The 19,919-nt window shown below is 45.6% G+C and overlaps 1 protein-coding gene across 42 annotated transcripts in view; it reads right to left on the bottom strand.

The window, feature by feature from the left end:
* The window catches only part of CEP164 (centrosomal protein 164), a 70,601-nt gene extending 57,269 nt beyond the window's left edge, over positions 1-13,332 (bottom strand). For 36 of the 42 annotated variants that reach the window (XR_014070046.1, XR_014070045.1, XR_014070056.1 and 33 more), the window contains exons 1-3: positions 13,214-13,332; positions 4,922-5,024; positions 1,074-1,185 (exon numbers count right to left, since the gene is read on the bottom strand). Coding sequence is in view for 22 of the 42 variants with exons in the window: in XM_081546488.1 (XP_081402614.1) it covers positions 1,074-1,185; positions 4,922-5,003 (194 nt within the window). In the remaining 20 variants the exon portion in view is untranslated. The remainder of the gene's footprint in view (positions 1-1,073; positions 1,186-4,921; positions 5,025-13,213) is intronic. The other 6 variants (XR_014070057.1, XR_014070061.1, XR_014070059.1 and 3 more) reach the window with 1 other exon arrangement.
* Between the last annotated feature and the right edge of the window lie 6,587 nt (positions 13,333-19,919).

Here is a 19,919-nt window from a genome sequence, read left to right as displayed (position 1 = left end):
GTCACAAAGGGTCAGACACGACTGAGTGACTGAACTGAACTGATGGGACCGGATGGCATGATCTTTTTTTGAATGTTGAATTTCAAGCAAGCTTTCTCACTCTCCTCTTTCACTTTCATCAAGAGGCTGTTTAGTTCCTTTTCGCTTTCTGCCATAAGAGTGGTATCATCTGCATATCTGAGGTTATTGATATTTCTCCGGGCAATCTTGATGCCAGCTTGTGCTTCATCCAGCCCAGCATTTCACATGATGTACTGTGCATGTAAGTTGAACCAGCACGGTGACAATATACAGCCTTGACGTACTCCTTTTCCTATTTGGAACCAGTCCATAGTTCCATGTCCAGTTCTAACTGTTGTTTCTTGAACTGCACACAGGTTTCTCAGGAGGCAGGTAAGGTAGTCTGGTATTCCCATCTCTTTAAGAATTTTCCACAGTTTTTTGTGATCAACACAGTCAAAGGTTTTAGTGTAGTCAATGAAGTAGATGTATTTTCTGGAATTCCCTTGCCTTTTCTATGATCCAACAGATGTTAGCAATTTGATCTCTGGTTCCTCTGCCTTTTCTAAATCCAGTTTGAACATGTGGAAGTTCTTGGTTCATGTACTGTTGAAGCGTAGCTTGGAGAATTTTGAGCATTACTTTGCTAGCATATGAAATGAGTGTAATTGTGCAGTAGTTTGAACATTCTTTAGCATTGCCTTTCTTTGGGAAAAAAGAGAAAGGTGATCTGGGCTCTTGTCCAAAGCATCAGGCAGCCCAGCAGAGGCATGGCCCACTGCTGTTCCCAATTCTATGCACTACAGGCTTCAAAAGGTGGCCAAAGGATTTCCCTGGTGGTCCAGGGGCTAAGACTCCATGCTCCCAATGCAGGGGGCCCAGGTTCAACCCCTGGTCAAGGAACCAGATCCCACATGTCACAACTAAGATTAAAGATCCATAACTAAGACCTGATACAGCCACATAAATCAATAAAAATGAACATTAAAAGAAAAAAATGTGGCCAGTTAAAGTTGATCTCCTCCCTCCGCCACACAGGCCAAGGCAGAGGGCTGCACCCACGCTGAACTCACCATGGTTTCCACTCCACAGGCAGTGGGGCCACAATGCCTTCCCGCGCCAGCCACATCAGCTCTGGTTCCTTTATGGGATCAATACCAATCTCTCTGGCAAATTCAAGAATTTCTGCAAGGAGGGGCAGGAGGGTGGCAAGGTGAGAGAGGTGGGGGTGAGGGGGGGTACAAAGAAGGAAAAATCAAAGTCAGTCTTGGGAAGTAATGAGAGAGATATATTGGTCTCTGCCCGTTCCAGCTAATATTTGGTCTCTGGCTCCAGTTCCTGACACTGAGCTCCTACATCTTGTGGAATTTTCTGAGTGATGCGAGGGTCTTCTGTCCCAGTGAGGCAACTCTGGGTGGGCTCCTGGGTGTGACCTGGTCACCAGAAAGACCAGTCATGATTAGAAGCTTGGAACTTTCGGTCTCACTGCCCCCATTCTCTAGGGATGGGCTATAAGATGAGTTAGTAGGCGATCATACCTACATGATGAAGCCTCCATAAAAATCCCTAAACTCGGGTTCAGAGAGCTCCCGACACTTCCACGTGCCAGGAGAGTGGCATATCCCAGCTCCACCGGGACAGGAGCTCCTGCACCTGGGGCCCTCTTAGGTCTCGCCCTATGTACCTCTTCATCTGGCTGTTCACCTCTACCCTTTATCCTGTCCCTTTGGGGTTTCCCTGGTAGCCCAGTTGGTAAAGAATCTGCCTGCAATGCAGGAGACCCCGATTTGATTCTTGGGTCAGGAAGATCCCCTGGAGAAGGGATAGGCTACCCACTCCAGTATTCTTGGGCTTCCCTTGTGGCTCAGCTGGTAAAGAATCCGCCTGCAATGTGGGAGACCTGGGTTCAATCCCTGGTTTGGGAAGATCCCCTGGAGAAGGGAAAGGCTACCCACTCCAGTATTCTGGCCTGGAGAATTCCATGAACTCTATAGTCCATGGGGTTGCAGCGAGTCAGACACAACTGAATGACTTTCACTTTATGGGTCATCTCAGTGGAGGACTTTGGAGGCTGACATACCCAGGGACTAAGAAAGGCAAAAAAAAAACCCAGCTGAAATGTAGCTAGCCAAGGACTATGTGTTCACTAATTTCACAAATATCTTCTGAGTGCCTTCTATGTGCCAGTCACCATGTGCCAAGACTACAAGAGAAATGGCCTCTGTCCTTATGGAGCTTACATGCTGGTAGAAGAAACAGCCAGTGACGACATAAACAGATAAATATACAAGGAATTAAAGCTTCTGATAAACGTAATGAAGGCAGTAAGTGAGGTACGAGACTGAGAGTGTCGAGGTGGAGGGGCACTCTTTAGAATGAGTGGTCCAAAAATCTCTCAGAATGGTGACGCTTAACTAATTCTGTGGGAAACAAAGGAGCCAGGCGTGCACAACACTGAGAAAAGAGCACTCGGGCAGAAAAGCAGGTGCAAAGGGCCTGCAACATGTAGCAGCCTGACCTGTCTGGGAATGGTCAGCAAGGCCACGTGACTAGTGGGGGGGTGGGAGACAGGCACTGAGTCAGCATGGCCAGGTGGCAGAGCCGGGTCATACAGAGTCCTGCACATCCCACTAAGGGCGCTGTGCTGAGTACAATACAAGATTATATGGAAGATTATGAAAAGCAGAGCCCTGATAGGATCTGCTTCACACTGTGAGTTTACTCTGGCGCTAAGTGGAGCACAGACTGGAGGCGGAGGAGAAGCAGGGAGGCAGACTAGGAAGCAGCAGCAAGCCCAGGAACAGAAAACAGGGGCTCGAACTCAGGATGTCTGCACGTGACTGAGCAGAAGAGAGGTTTTTTAATAAAAATCCTGAAAAAAAGTTAGACCTCTTTCACAATGGCAAACCAAAAAGAATAAAATATTTAAGAAATAAACTGAGGGGACTTCCCTGATGGAAAAGTGGTTAAGACTCCACACTTTCAAAGCAGGAGATGCAGGTTCAATCCCTGGTTGAGGAACTAAGATCCCACATGCCACACAGCATAGCCCCCACCCCCCAAAAAAAGAAACCGAGCAAGAAATGTGCAAAATCAAAATGAAGAAAACGTCCAGTCACCCCTGAAGAAAACAAAAAAAAAAGATGCAAACAGAAAGGAATAGATGTTCTTTGATAGGAACCCCCAGGTTGACCTGGGTGCATAACTGCACAGAGATGGCAATCCTCTGCAGGCTCATTCATGAATTTAACACAATTTTCTCTATTTTTTTCCAGCTAACAGTCCCCCAATACACAGCCCTCCCCAGAAAGACAGAGTTATTATAAAGTTCATGGGGAGATAAAGCAGATAAGATAACCAAGAAAACTTTAAAAAAAGAAGGGCATTTCAGCCTTACTAGATACTGGAAGGCTTATAACTGAGCCTCAGTAATTCAGAGCACAGCTCTGTATGAACAGACAACCTCAAAGAAATAAAAAAAGAAAGCAGACCCTCATACACATGTGTGGCACTCAACCAGTGGGTGAGGATGAGCTATTCAGTGAACAGTGTGAAGACAAGCCTGAGGAAAACCTGAGAACAGGGCAGCTTTCTAACTGTGATCAAAATTCAGGGCCCATATGAGAACTGACTTATAAATTTAACACAAATTTTAAAATTTCTACATGGCGGGACCCCCCTGGCTGTCCTGCGGTTAAGACTTCGTGCTTCCATTGCAGGGGGTACAGGTTTGGTCCTTGGTTGGGAGCTAAGATCCCATGTGCCACACAGAGTGGCAAAAAAAAATTCGTTTTAATTTAAATTTCTACAAGGCAAGCAAACAATAATCCTATGCTATATAACAAATCAGATCCTAGCCTAATGTGGGATCCACAGACACAACAGTTCTTCCCCCAAACTGGCTCACAAACCATCTGAACTGTAAGCAAAATCTGTGTGTCCAGGTCTGCAACCCAGGAGAAATTCAAAGAAATCTTCACCCATCAAAATAGCATCGTGTTTCACAGTGAAGGCCCTGAAGCTAGAAGACCTGGGTATGGATCCTTACTGCCCTGTAGTAAACTGTGTGACTATTGAGAAGTGACTTAACCTTTTGGTGCCTTGGTTTCCTCACCTGTAAAATGGGATAATAATAGTGCCTCACTCATGGAGTTGCTATGAGGGTTGAAAAGGAAATAACATGTAAAGTTCTTTTGTAGAGAGACTGGCACATGGTAGCACTCAATAAATTTTGTTACTATTGTTACTAATAATGCTATTATTGTTTTAAAAAAACACAACCACTTCCTGGCGGCTCAGACTGTAAAGAGTCCACCTGCAATGCAAGAGACCTGGGTTCAATCCCTGGGTTGGGAAGAAGATCCCCTGGAGGAGGGCATGGAAACCCACTCCAATATTTTTGCCTGGAAAATTTCAGGACAGAGGAGCCTGGAGGGCTACAGTCCATGGGTGGCAAAGAGTTGGACAGACTGAGTGACTAACACACTTTAAGAAACTGAGTTTCCCCTAGCCTCAGGACATACTGGATTTTATGATATCTTCTACCATATTTTCATTTAAAATTAATCACTGATCTGACCCAAGGTCACCAAACTTTTTCCATAAAAGACCAAACCGTAAATATTTTAGGCTCTGTGGGCTGTGCAGTCTCTTGTCACAACGACTCAATACTGCCCCTACAGTGTGAAAGCAGCCATAAACGACACATAAACATAGAAAACGTAGCCATTTTCTAATAAAACTTTACAAAAGCAAGCTACAGGCCAGGTGAGGCCCATGGGCTATAGTTTGCCAGCCCCAGATCTAACCCAAATAAACTGAGCAGCCCCGTGCACGTTCCCTCCTCTGCATTAGAAGGACGAAAATTAAATCAGAAACAATGCCCTCACAGAACTATCACGACATCCCCGGGGCCTCTCACCGTGCTCGCTGGGGATGTAGCTCTCATCATAGTCTTCCTCCAGAACCAGCTGGTCTCCTATGCGGATGGGTCTGCCGGCCATGATCAGTCTGGGCTCCAACGCCTAGATCCCCGACCCAAAGAGAAAAATCAGTGCCCCAGCTTAGAAGGGGAGAAGTTGGAGCTGGTCTTGGGGCACCTGGGCAGCCCAGCCCCTGCAGCCCAGCTGGGCCAGAAAGGAGGTTTTTCCAGATACTGGGGAGAGTGGAGCAGGGGACCAACAGCTCAGGACTTACAGGCCTTATAGGCTCTGTATCCGGGAAAGTTCCTGGAGACACAACTCCCCCAAAGCCTTGCTGAAGACGCCATGGACCACAAAAGTTCTGGAAACCCAGCTCCCTCAAGGGTTTGACTTCATACATTTGCCCACAAAGACGAGTAACAACTAACAGTCTACGACCCCTGCTAGAAAACCCTAGTGAGACACCAAAATAACTAGCAGCACACGCACCTCCATACACCAATGCCCCCCGTGCGCTCAGGCTGTCTCAACATGTGGCCCTATATGCACATTCCCACTGACATTCAGTGAGGTCCTCAGGAGGCTTACAGTCTAGTGGAGGCAGGCACACAGCTTCACCAGAAGTAGGAGGCAGAAGAGAAAAAAAAATCCTGCTCCGGGGAGTATTAAGAAAGAAGTCACACACTCCCAGTGCAGGGATGAAGAAAGACTTTGTGAAGGAACCGGGTACAGAAGGCTGACAAGAGTTCTGAGAGCAGAGGGAAGAACCCAGGCAGAGGGAACAGTCTTTGAGGCAAGGCATTATGCAGTGCCAATGCCAGTGTGCATGGCAGGGACCGCGGGGAGGCCAGGCCCGGTCATGGTCACGGAGAGCTTGGTGGATGATGCTGAAGGGCCTCGACTCAGCCCTGTAGCAGAAGGGAGTCACTGAGGGCTTTGGTGGAAGAAAGCGGCACAGAGTGGCCTTTCTTTTCAAGATGAGAACTTTGGCAGGATTGGCCTGGCGAATTGGAGAAATGAGAGACTAGCGTCAGGAAAATCACTAAAGAGGCTACAGTCCCCAGAAAAGATGATGAGGGCTTAAACTAGGGCAGAAGCAGTGGGAATGGAGAAAAAGGGACAGACACAAGGGACGATGTGATGTTAGGTTTAACGTGAGAGAATCAATTCCTAGGCAGGTTGATAGGAACCCCGGGGTTCCTGAGGAGGAGAAGGGTGTCTGGGGCTCTCGAAGAGGAGATAGGGGTCTGAAATTCTCAAGGAGGAAGAAAGGACCAACACCTTTTTTTCCCTACATTCCTTATTCCTAGGCACCTAAAACACTTTTTTTTCTTTAAGCCTGGAACTGATGATTACACAACAAACAACTCAGTTTAAACTCTGCAACTAAGAATTATATAACAATGTGTCCTGCTTGAGGACAGTTTCTCCTTTCTGAAAACCTTCTGGCTAATCCTGTTATCTTAAAATGTAAATTATGGGATGGGTCTAGTAAGATCTTTACAACCTTGAGACGTTGTTTTGATTTATTGTAATAACTAATTTAAAAAGTATATAACCCTCTTGCGTAGACTAGCAAGGGGGGCATTCTCCATCCCCCTTCTGATGTCTGTGTCAGAAGCTTTCGAAGTCCCTTTTCACTTTAGTAAAACTCTGCTATATAAAAGTTCTTGAGTGATCAAGCCTGGTCCCTGGTCCCCAAGTTAAATCTTCTTCCGAGATCATGAATCTGACACCGTTCACCTAAGCTACCAACAGGACCAGGATGGGGGCGGGGCAGGGGCAGGGAGGGTAGAAAGGAACCCAAACTGAATGCAAGGTTTCTAGCTCAGGGACGGGGCAGTACCACGTTCTTCAACTGACAGGCTGGTGTGGTTCCACACCTGTTCCTCCCTTCGCATCACTGCTCCTTCAACGACCTCAGGACCCCAGGTCACAGCAGCACTCCCCTGTGGGAGTTCGCACACTGAAGCCTGACGACCCTGGGACAAGTCAGCCTGTAGCATGGCGCAGACAGTCCTTCAGAGGGCCTCCCCCACTGAGGCAGTGTCAGCTGCCCCGCTGTGACCAAAGGAAAGAGCCTGGAGGAACTTTCTGACGTCTCCTGCAGCCGCCTCTTCAGAAGTGGGCACTGTTCACTTGGATCAGCGAGCATGACACAGCCCTCGCAGCAGGGGAGTGAGCAGAAAGACCGGGTCATCAGAAAGGAGGCCGGGATACAGCTCGTAAAGAATGCTCAGGCAACAGCCAGGTCAGTGACTCTGAATCTGCTCCAAGATTCCTGGAGAGGGGCCCCTGATAAACACAAAGATCTCTGAAGGACCATTCCGTGGCCCTCGCTGCACCCTGGCAGCTGAGAGACGGACAAGGGAGGGGTCTTGCCTTAGGACTCACAAAAGATGGTTCCCAGACTTCCCTGGTGGTACAGTGGAGAAGAATCCACCTGCCAATGCCAGGGACATAGGTTCGACCCCTGGTCTGGCAAGATCCCACACGTCGCGGGGCAACTAAGCCCAAGTGCCACAACCACTGAAGACCACATGCCCTAGAGCCCATGCCCTCCAACAGGAGAAGCACCGCAGTGAGAAGCCTACGCACTGCAACTGGAGAGTAGCCCCTGTTCATCACAATTAGAGAAAGCCCGGGCGCAGCAACGAAGACTCAGCACAGCCAAAAATAAATTAAAATGCTTTTTAAAAGAGATGTTTCCCTTTGTCCGTCGCTGAACCCAATGGAGCCAAACTTCTGCCACCCCTCATTCCCACCATGACACCTCCAGGGAGTAACTTAGTGCCTCAGAAGAGAGGTTAAAGACAGCAGCATTCTTCCCGGCAGTACTTAAGCCCAAGTGAGACTCTCTCCCCCTCCCCTAAGAACACGCAACACCTGTGGATGTAATGCTTCTAATGCCCCCCCCCCCCCACAGTCTGCCAAAAGTAGGGCCCGACGTGGAAAAAGAAAAGCAGGAAAAACCAGGGCAGTAGAACATGGTCCACAGGCTGGTGGCTTAAAGAGATCTCGGAATCTTTAATCCTCTGAGTCAGGGAGGAGAGGGAAAGAAAAGGGGAAAGGATTTCTGAGGGTGGAGGAATCACAATGGCCTGAGCATCAGGCTGTACCTTATTCAATTCAACAGGCAGTAGATCTATACAAGGCAATGCACCAACTAACTCAGGGACTCTGAGAAGTTCTGCCTTTAACAGACTTCCCTATCCCTAGACACGTGCCATCTCCAGAAAGAGGGGGCAGGTAAAAATCTCGTCTTCCTGGCAAAATGCCTCATTAGCTACTTATAGAACTGTCTGTGTTTAACTATTTATAAAGTTCGAGAAGAATGTGAAAAATCTAACTTCCTGAATCACTCAAATGTCAAATAAATCTGCTGGAAAAAAAATTAAAATGTGGGTGGTCTATTTCCTGGCTTCAGGAAAGAGGTAGGCAAGGACAGGGCAACAAGAACAGGAACTGCAGGACTGAGGAAGGTAGTGGAAGAGAAATCATATTCATTCAATGGCAGCTGGAGATCATTTATTCATTCAAGAAATACTGGGTTGGCCCAAAATGTGCGTTTGGATTTTCCCTTAATATCCTACAGAAAAACCCAAACAAACTTTTTGGCCAACTCAATATTTATTTATTGCTGGGCACTGGAGAGGCAATTAAAAACAGATTCAGCTGCTACTCCCCTGGAACTGGTCTAGTGAGGCAAGGAGACAAACCAGTCATAGGAAAGTGTATAATTTTAACTGGGGAAGAGCTCTGATGGAAATGTGCCTGATTCAGATGAAGCCCGTGCTAAGAAGTGAAGAATGAATAGGTAGTCACCAGACAAAGAGAGGAGGAAAAGGTGTTCTAACAAAAGCAGCAGCAGGTGCAAAGGCCCTCCAACAGGAAAGAACACTAAGCAAGGAGAAGGGTTGTCGGAGACGATGCTGGGCAGGTGGGTGGCAGCCAGGTCATGCCAAGAACTTGGCCTGGAAGGTCCAGAGAGCTGGAAGTCAGGAAAGGGTTTTCCAGATACACATTTTGAAAGAGGTTACTCCAGGGGCCACTGGAAATACAGACAGGAACGGAGGCCAGGTTGGAAAGAAGAAAATCAGAGCAGCTGCAGAGAGATTAGGGAGGAAACCATGAGCCAATCTAGAGGAGAGCTGATGATAACCTGGGCGAGAGAGGGTAAGATGAGAGGTCTAAGAAAGCAGCCCTGAGGTCAGCTTCGGCAAACACACAACACTGTGTCCTAACATTTCCCACCAAGCCTGAGACCCTGAGGGGCATCACTGTCAACCTTGGCACCCTCGATGTGGCTTCAGATCCATCAACACTGCACTCCATGCAGCACTTACCAACCGAGCAGATGAAACCTGATGACATGGGCTTGCCACCAGGCCTGACACTCACTGTGAGCCACAGTTTTGGGGGAGTGTCACCCAACTGTCCTCATCCATCTCCTGCCAATCCCAGAATCTAGCAAAAAAAAGGAATGGCTCATATACTTCCTCCAGGAAGCCCTCCCTGACTAACCTCAGCCTCTCCTGTCAACTTAACAACCACTCCAGCACAAAGCATACAGGTTTTCTTGTGTTCATAGGTATATTATTGTCCACATGACCTTTTTCATGGGAATGTGTTCTACCTCTCCTGTTAAACCAGACTTCTGAGGCCATGCCTCTGCCTCCTTCTGCATTTTGCAACCAAGCCTAAAATAAGGTATGTAAAGGTAGGAGCCCAGTCACTGCTCTAAACCACTAACAGACAACCGAGGAATCTCAAAAGCCAGAAGAAAACCACAAGAGCTTTGGTCCAACTGCCCTTCCCACGCCAAATTTTTCCTCTGTGCTTTATGTCAGACAGCATTAATGGTCGAAGCACCAGTTTGGGGGCCAGAAACAGGCGAATTAAATCCCCTCTCCCTTGCTTACCAGCTGTTTGACCTTAGGCAAGGTACTTCCCCTTCTCTAAGCCTCAATAACCTCATGTGCTTAACTCAAACGGCCATGATAACCTACTTCAAAAGGCTGTTTGAAGATGAAACAATACTTGTACCTAGCACAGTCCCTGATACACAAAATATGTTAAATAAATTTAGCAGTATTACTGATATTACTGCCAATTCCACAGTTAGATCATTCTTAACTATTAAACGGTCTTTCTCATGTTAAGCCAAAAATCTGTTTCTAAGAAACTTCCTCCCATTTGTCCTGTTCCACCCTCTGGACCCACACAGAGCACCCAAAGCATCGCTACTCCAAGTCAGGTTTTCCCAGCTCCCTTCCCTTCATCACATGCCATTGGTCCCCAGTCTCCCCACGTCGTGGTTACCTTCCTATGCATGTGGTCTAATTTAACAGGCAGAGCCAAAAAGTTCTGCACACCTGCATACTCACCGAGCATACACACACATATGCATACTTAGGGTTCCCTGAGTATTATTTCTTCCACCCTGCTCAAACAATTATCAGGAAAGTTCACTACCAGAAAAGAGAAGATTTACTGGAGAAGGCAGTGGGGAGAACGCTGAAGCCATTAGCGTTGATTAGGTAGTGGTAATGAGCACAGGCTTGGGAACATTCTTGGCTTTGAATCCAGCTCTATCACTTACCACCTGGGCAAGTTGCCTCAGTTTCCTCACCTGTAAAACAGGGATAACAACAATGTCTATCTAAAGGGTTAGGAGGATTAAATGACTCAATACATGTAAAATACTCAAAACATAGTAAAATCTCAATAAATGTTAACTGTTATTATTGTTGTTCAGTAAGTCGTGTCCGACTCTTTTCAACCCTATGAACTGCGGCACGCCAAGCTGCCCTGTCCTTCATCACCTCCCAGAGTTTGTTCAAACTCATGTCCATTGAGTCAGTGACGCCATCCAACCATCTCACCATTCACTTATTTAAAGGACACAGTCTACATTCAGACATCTAATAACCACTTATTGAATGGTCAGGCACTGTGCTGTCAGGGCTACAAAGCTGGTAACACTTCAGCTCAGGCTAGCTGTGAAGCCAAATATGTAAACACACGACTATGCAGTGTGTTAAGTGCATTAAGGGAAGTAACAGAAAATAGAACAGGACACAAAGGTGTGGGCAACCTATCCTACTTTGGGAGGTCAGGGAAAACACTGCAGAGGAGAGGACCATCGAGATGGCTTTTGAAAGTTAAGAAGGAGCTCATCAGGATGAGGGACTAAGGTTATTTGGAGGCAAAAGACACAGTTTGTACAAAGGCAAACAGGCAGAACAGAGTATACGGCAGGTGCAGAGAATGAAGACAACAAAAGCTTATATTCACTGAATACTTTCTATGTTCCAAGAACTATACTAGTGCTGTATATAAATCATCTCACTGCATCGTCTCTGCTAAACAGAGATTTTTATAATCTCTTATTTTTCAAAAAAGTAAACTGAGGCCCAGCAAATTTAAAAAAACTTTAACTTGCTCAAGGTTTCACAGCTAGTAAATGGCACAGCAAAACATGTATGAATCCATGTCTATCTGAATCCAAAGCCTTGAGCTCTTAAAAACACCCTTTTAGATCTAGTTATTATCCCCATTTTACAGATGAGGGAACTGGGGCAACTTGCCCAGCTGGTAAGTGGCAGGGCTGGGATTCAAAGCCAAAGATGTTCCCAAACCTGTGCTCATTTGTTGTTTTTGTTTAGTCACTAAGTTGTGTGACTGTTTTTTGACCCCATAGACTGTAGCCCGCCAGGTTCCTCTCTCCATGGTATTTCCCAGGCAAGAAAACTGGAGTGGGTTGCTATTCCTTCTCCAGGGAATCTTTCGGACCCAGGATCAAACCCACATCTCCTGCATTGGCAGACAGATTGTTTACCACTGAGGCACTAAGGAAGCCTCTGTGCTCATCACCACTACATAATCAACTCTAATGTCTTCCACGTTCTCCTCAGGGCCTTCTCCAGGAAATATTTTCTTTTCCAGTGGCAAACTTTCTTTATAATAGTTCAGGTAGGGTGACCAGCGCACAAGGGACAATGGCAGGAGAAAGACGTACCATGGAAGGCAAGGGACACATGATAAATGGCTTGGGAGGACTGTGGCTGCATCTTGGCATAACAAGGAGCCATCACAGGATTTCACAAAGGAGACCAGCCTGATCAGATCCGTAGTTTAAGAGATGATTCTGACAGCTGTGTAAAACTAATTGGAGGAGGGCAAGAACAGAAGCAGAGAGAGCACTTAGAAAGTTATCCTGAAAACACAGGCAAGAAATGATAAACGAAGTCAGTGGCTGTGAGAATGAAAAGGGCCAGATTCTAGGTGGTGTAGGAGGCAGAATAATAGTATCTGATGTCTGCAGTAAGTGAGGGAGAAACAAGAGGACAGAGTACTTACGCCAGTATATTGTGATCATCTGTTCACTGCTATGCCTTGCCCAATAGCCCCACCTAGCATACTGCCTAGATATAGGAAATGTCCAACAAATGTTTGCAGCATATTTTAGATGAATGAATTACAAGTGCAGACGTGGCTGAGTGAGTGAAGGGGTGAAGTCCTTCACTGGGACATGAGCTACAAAGGAGGAACAGATCTGGGGGACCAAGAAGGCTGGGTCAGCATTCAGCTGGGGATGATCAGTAAGCAAGTGGACCTCAAGAAAAGAGGTCTGATGGGAGCCAATTTGGGGAGTAACCGTTAAATAGATGGTAACTGAAACTATGGGTGAAATAGCCCCAAGACGGAGTGTGGTGGGTAGAAAGGAGGGGCTTGCAAAGGCTGATGGCCGGGGGGGGGGGGGGGGGGGGGGCCCGCTGGGGCTAGGAAACCATAGAGAGAGGAGTCGTAAAAGACAAGTGAGAAGGGCAATTCCAGACGGAGAAGGTGGATTTTTTAATCAATGCAAGGAAAGAAAAAAGCAAAAAAAACTTACTATCTTCCCCAGCTGACCAAAAGACGGCAGAAGGTTGGGCCTGCCCGGATTCGGACATGGGGGAAGCCTCTCCAAGAGAGAAGTATTCAAGCAGGGTTAGAAGGCCGGCCTTACACACTTAACTCTGAACAGGACAGACAAGCTAGAGCCTCCGCCAGCCCACATTCGTGGCCCAGGGCCCGCTCTCACTGCCCCGCCAGCACTCCAGCCCAGGCCCTTCCGCCACTCAGATTTTGGATACAGCCGCACTGATTAGGCCGCTCCATCTTCACTTCTTCCTTCGGTTCCCGCCCACACTCGTGCACATCCCGCTGGGTGGCACAGGAATGTGCCTCGATTCTCCCGCTTCCCTCCCTTCCCCGCCACCCAACCTCTCCCTCGAGGGCGTCCTCACCTGTCCCCCACCCCGGGAGGCCCAGGGCGCTAACTCCCGGCTCTACGCGGCTTCCCCAGCACCACCCCGGCTCCCGCTTCCAGGGACGCCGGGGTGTTGCCCTGCAGCGGCCAACAACCACTTCCGGAAAGGGTACCAGCCTAGCAACTGAGAGTACCGCCTCTACCTGGAGTCAATAGGTCGCCAAATGAGAGCCTGGCATCGGATTGGTTAAAGGTCCGGTCGAATCACGGAGACGTTCTGCACGTTTCCCGTTGTATGATGGGAGATGTAGTCCAATATAGTAGATGGGGTTCCGCGTGAGGTTAAAAGAGGGTTCTGAATTTAGACATGAGGAGAATTTCTCCCCGGGCAGGAAAGGATCATTCACAGTATCGACAGTAACGTGTATTAACTAAGGTAATTTTTTGTCATCAGTATAATTAACATCAGGTGAATAGTACACTGATCCTCAACAATCAACCTACAGGCTAAAAGACTCTCACGTGCTACTCAGGAGTTAAGAGACCACTACCCATCTTATTACTGGAGCCCAGGGCTCAGTTTGCATGTCTGCAAGAAAAGGATAATAACATCTGTCTTAACTATTTAAAATAGTCTGTTTAAGAAGAAGTAGCATAGTGTGTAGCCCCTCCACACACCCTGTCTAGCAGAAGGGTTACTACTAATATAATTTCAAAGGCTTTAGTTTTGTTTTCACAAGGGCAGATCTTCCTTTCTCTTAAGTGTCCTTAACGTCCTGAGGAAGTTTAGGGCAATCCCAGCTCTGGCCACTACATCAATGGTGTAGGGAAAGAACAATTGGCCAGGTGGCAGTGGCCAGGCTCTCTCATCCCACTCCACTCATGTCCTACAGGTGAGGTCATGTGTGGTACAGCAAGCGCCCATCTGGCACACTGTGGTGTGCTTGCTTGGCTGTCCTATATAAGCACCACCTGAGAAGCTCTTGTGGGCGAGTTGAGTTGTCGCTGCTGAATCAGCCACTAGAGAGTAAAGCAAGTCTGTCTTGCCACTGTGAATAAAGAAAGTCTGCGGTTCCTATGGCTCCTCATATCTTCTTCCAGCTTTGCCTTGGCTACCCTGGGTTCAATGATCAGCAAGACAAATGGGAAAACCAGGGAGCAAGAAAGTGAAGTTATTTGTTTGGTGAGAAAGATGGATCATCTGGAGCAGCTCCTGACAGGCTTCATGGGGGAGATGCATCTGGCTCCTGCTAAGCCCAGAAACTAGTCCCAGCACCACTCAGGGCCTGATCCCAGAAGGAGGAACTCAGACCAGTGTTCCTGTGGATCCCAAAGCAGATATCCAGAATGTATTCCTCATGTTTATCTTCAAGTCTTTCCTGTGGCAGTCCTGCCTGTACTTTTTTTTTTTCTCTCTCTCTCTCTGTAGATGACAAATCATGGCTCCCTCTTCTTCTCCACACTCCTTAAAAGTCTCACAACCACTGAAGCCCACTCTAGAGCCCAGTGCTCTGCAACAAGAGAAGTCACCAGAACGAGAAGCCCCTATACACAACTAGAGAACAGCCTCTGCTTACTGAAATTAGAGAACACCTGAGCACGGCAATGAAGACCCAGTGCAGCCCCCAAAATAGTCTCATAGAGGGGCCAAGGGACAGGCTGGGAAGAGACTCTGAGAACTCACCAGCTCATCTACCACAGTCCTTGCACAAAACTGGGGTTCAATAAATCATTCATAGATTTGGTCCCTCCATCCAAAAATTTGCAATTAATCTAGCTGACATTAATTGCCATCAAAATTCTTAACTTTTATTCCTTAGCTTGTGTCCCTTGCTGTCTCATAGGGAAAGCTAATAAAATAAGGGTTACTATAGAATTAATGAGGTTACCCCACACAGATAAGCAATTTGCATTCTATCAGGTTTCCCTGTAGATTTGTACTCAGAAATGCAAACTAATTTCTAAATGCCCTTAGGCAAACATAATTAACAAAGCAAGTCTTTGGGGAGAAATAACGAAAATGACACGCCAATTGATATGCCATTACAGTAAGTCCCCTACATACGAACGAGTTCTGAGAGCCCATTCGTAAGTCCAATTTGTTCTGAAGCCTAACGAAATTAGCCTAAGTACCTAACTAACACAATCAGCTATATAGTACTGTAATATAGTATTGTAATGGGTTTATAACACTTTTCACACAAATAATATGCACATAAAAAGACAAACACAAAAAATCAAACATTTTTAGTGTCATAGCACCTTGAAAAAGTACAGTAGTGCAATACAACAGCTGGCATATAGGAGCTGGCATTGAGTGAACTAGCAAGAAGAGTTACTGACTGGAGGAGAGAGAGGAGGTGGGAGATGGTAGAACTAAAGGATCATCAGCAATAGGAGACAGAGGGCAAGCTGCAATTCGATTCACACTTGACATTGATGGCACATGTTCTGGTTCCTTGCTGAATTCAATTCTATCTACTCTCTTGAAAAAACAATCCAGTAATGTCTGGGTAGTTGTTGTTCAGTCACTCAGCCGTGTCCGACTTTTTGCAGCCCCATGGACTGCAGCATGCCAGGCTTCCCTGTCCTTCACCACCTCCCAGAGTTCACTCAAACTCATGTCCATTGAGTCGGTGATGCCATCCAACCATCTCATCCTCTGTCATCCCCTTCTCCTCCCACTTTCAATCTTTCCCAGCATCGGGGCCTTTTCTAATGAACTGGCTCTTCACATCAGGTGGCCAGAGTACTGGAGCGTCAGCTTCAGCATCAGTCCTTCCAGTGAATATTCAGGGTTGATTTCCTTTAGGATTGACTGGTTTGATCTCCCTGCTGTCCAAGGGATTCTCAAGAGTCTTTTCCAACACCACAGTTCAAAAGCATCAATTCTTCGGTGCTCAGCCTTCATTATGGTCCAACTCTCACATCTGTACATGACTACTGGAAAAACCATAGCTTTGACCATACAGACCTTTGTTGGCAAAGTAATGTCTCTGCTTTTTAATACACTGTCTAGGTTTGTCGTAGCTTTTCTTCCAAGGAGCAAGCATCTGGGTAGTAGCTTTTTTTTTTCTCTTGTCACAGATAACACGGTGGCACTGGATTGCATTCTGAATGACTGCTAGAAACTTTGTGTACCATTCTACATTTAGATATGGTGCCTCAAAAACCAAGTGCCTCCTCAAATAAACAAAATTCTCTTATCATTTCCTGTGTCATGAATCTCTTTGGTTCTTCTTCTTCCTCTTGTCTCTCTTCATCCTTTCTCCTGGCCTCCAATTCCATCAGGTCTTCACATTCTCATCTTTGAAAGTTCACAACTTGGAGGTTCACATGTAGGGGACTTACTATAATATATCCAATGAGTGAGGAAGCAAAATAGAATTTCACACATTGTAGATTATTCTTTGCAGTCAGGAATGAACATTTAGGAGTGATGTTTTTTTATAGATGGGGGAGAAAAAAACAAATCATTCTCAAATGTTATGCCACACTCCCAAGTCAGAAATTCCACTGTTAGGACTTTTTCTTCTCTTTTCATACTGTTTATTGTAATATAGAGAAAACCATCTTTATAATAAGAAAAACATTCAATCCTACCTTTTTTTTTCCAAAAAGTATATAAAGATGTGAAAGGTTTTCTCTACACTTTTGATCCACCTTATTTAAAGTTGCAAACTGGGGGGACTTCCCTGGTGACCTAGTGGCTAAGACTCCACCCTCCCAGTGCTGGGGGCTTGGGTTCAATCCCTGGTCAGGGAACTAGATCCCATATGCCCCTACCAAAGATCCTGCCTGCTGCAACTAAGATGGTGCCACCAAATAAATAAATATTTTTAAAGAAATAAATAAAATTACAAACTGGAGACTTCCCTGGTGATCCAGTGGTTAAAAGTCCATGCTTCCACTGTGGGGGTGTGGGTTCAATCCCTGGTCAAGGAAGTAAGATCCTGCATGCTGCGGGGCCAATAAATAAAGTAATAACCTTAAAAAACAATAAAATTTCAAACTGCTTTTACATCTTCCTTCTCTGCTTTATTTATCTTCAAAGCACATATCACCATCTGAAATGCTATAATTTTTATTTCTTTATTGTCTGTCTTCCTACCTTAGAATGCATAAGCTGCATGAGGATAGGGATTCTGTCCATTTTATTTATTGTGTCCACAGTGCCTAAAACAGTGCTTAGCATGTAGTAAGCATTCAACAAATTTACTGAATGAACGAATGAGCAAAAGAAAGAAGGAAAGACTCCCACACTTCAGACAGAGGAAACCACTGTTGACATTTGGGTCCCTACCTTTGCTGAAGAATTTTTAATCTCTATGCAGATGTAAATTGATATGCAAACATGTATATGCACATGTGCATACATTCTAATTTTTACAGAAATGAGATCAAAGGTACAGGTACAGACTAGGTACAGACATATTATACAGGTATATATTATTCTACAATGTGAAACAACTGAACATGTCATAAACATATTCCAGGGTGAGCTCATAGAAGTTATTCCACTCCTTATAATGGTTATATAAGATTCCATTGATTGAATATCTCATGTCCCTATTGATAATCATTTTTTTTGCTTCCCGAGTTTTGATGTTGTACATAATGCTGAAATACTGTTGGATTTTTGTTGGATAGGATCCTAGAAGTGACACTGCTCAGAGTTCACACTTTTTATGTTTTTATGAATATTGCCAAATTTCTCTCTAAACATGGAGTAATTTACAGTCCAACTAATACCTTCACCAACATCAAATATTACCAATGTAAGAGGCAAAAACAAATTAATGATGATGGTCTGTAAATATTATTTTGTGTGCTTTCACTATTAATGAAGCTGAACTTTTTTTTATATGTTTAGTGGCCATCTGAATTTCTTCTATCAAATATCTGTTCACATTCTTTGTTCATTTTTCCCAGGTTGTTGGGGGTTTTATAGACTTGTAGAAACTGTTTGTATATTATAGACATTTACCCTTTGTCTCTTTATTGTGTGACCAGGGATCAAACCCATGCCCCTGTGATTGCTCACCAGGGTGATTTCCCTGGTGGCTCAGTCGGTAAAGAATCTGCCTGCAATAGAGGAGACCTGGGTTCAATCCCCGGGTCAGGAAGTTCCCCTGAAGGACATGGCAACCCACTCCAGTATTCTTGCCTAGAGAATTCCGTGGACAGAAGAGCCTGGTGGGCTATAGTCGACAGTGTCACAAAGACAGGGACATGACTGAGTGACTTTCGCTTTCACCCTTTGTCTCTTTATTGTGTGACAAATACACTGTGTGACCATGCCTCTGGAAGTGCAGAGTCTTAACCCCTGGGTTACCAGGGAAGTCCCTGTAGTTTTATTTTTTTTAATGTTGAGCTCTTTGATCTATCTGCAGTTTGTTTTTAGGTGAGATAGGGATTTAGTTTTCTTTTCTCCCAAAAGGCAGCCAATTGTCCCAACAACAGTTATTAGTAAATATATCCATTTCCCTTTAATATGAGTGCCATCTTTATTATATACAAGGTTCCTCCATGTATATATATATATATTTGTATATTGATTTTTAATTGTTTAACCTGTGTCTAATCACCTTATTGGTTAGGATTTCTCTATCCATATTACGTGATTTGTAAATAATGATCCTTTGCTTTCTAACATTTCTTCCATTTTCTTATCTTACCAAATTAGCTAGACTGATCTAATCTGAGATAAGAGTGGTGATAATGATCTTCTTTTTCCTAAAGTAAAGTTGCTCAGTTGTGTCCAACTCTTTGCCACCCCATGGACTGTAGCCTGCCAGGCTCCTCCATCTATGGGATTCTCCAAGCAAGAATACTGGAGTGGGCTGCCATTTCCTTCTCCAGGGGATCTTTGCTAGCACTGCAGGCAGACTCTACGTCTGAGCCACCAGGGGGAATTGCTTTAGCCTGTTACTATTATGTTTTCCATGCTCTTCTATTATCTTGTTTAAGAAGCTTCTCTTTGGCTTTAATCAAGACTTCTGAATTTTGACAATAGCTTTCACATTTGATAAATAATATGTTAATATAATCATATGACTTTTCTCCTTTAAGCTATTTTAGCTCTAAAGCTTTTTGTTTTAAGCTCTTACCAATTAACATAATGGAGAAGGACATGGCAACCCACTCCAGTGTTCTTGCCTGGAGAATCCCAGGGACGGGGGAGCCTGGTAGGCTGCCGTCTATGGAGTCGCACAGAGTCGGACACGACTGAAGAGACTTAGCAGCAGTAGCAGCAATTAACATAAAATACCTCTTGGAGTGATAACACTTTAGAGCTGAGCAGAGCCATTTACCTTCAGCTCACTGACATCACAGAAATCAGTAGGGGCTAGAAGATTCACCTCAAAGGGGGTGTAAGTGAGGGCGGGTAGAGCACCAAGGACACAAAAAGATTCAGCTGAGAGAAGCCCCAGGTGGCTCTCACCTGCCTGCAGGTTGCAGGCTCCAGTGAAGGCAGACCACTCTTTGCACTTTCCCCTTTGACCTTGCTCTTTCCTTTGGCTGCTAAGAATACCCTTCTAAACCCCTTAGTCTTGCTATCCAAATCTCTGCTCTTAGAAAATCCACCCTTTCTTTAAGGTTCAAATTAAATATCACTTCCTCCCACTGAGTCTTCCCAGGGACCCTCCCCACCCCCAAACCCCTACTCCTTAAAGTCCCATCATTCTGTGCACTGCATGTGCATTTTATTTCTCTCTGTGGCCCCAGGGCCTGGCAGAGTG

This window comes from Giraffa tippelskirchi, chromosome 11 (assembly GCF_054371585.1).
Source record: "Giraffa tippelskirchi isolate mGirTip1 chromosome 11, T2T-mGirTip1v1.2.pri, whole genome shotgun sequence".
NCBI classification, from domain to species: domain Eukaryota; kingdom Metazoa; phylum Chordata; class Mammalia; order Artiodactyla; family Giraffidae; genus Giraffa; species Giraffa tippelskirchi.
This window is presented reverse-complemented; position numbering and strand designations above follow the sequence as displayed.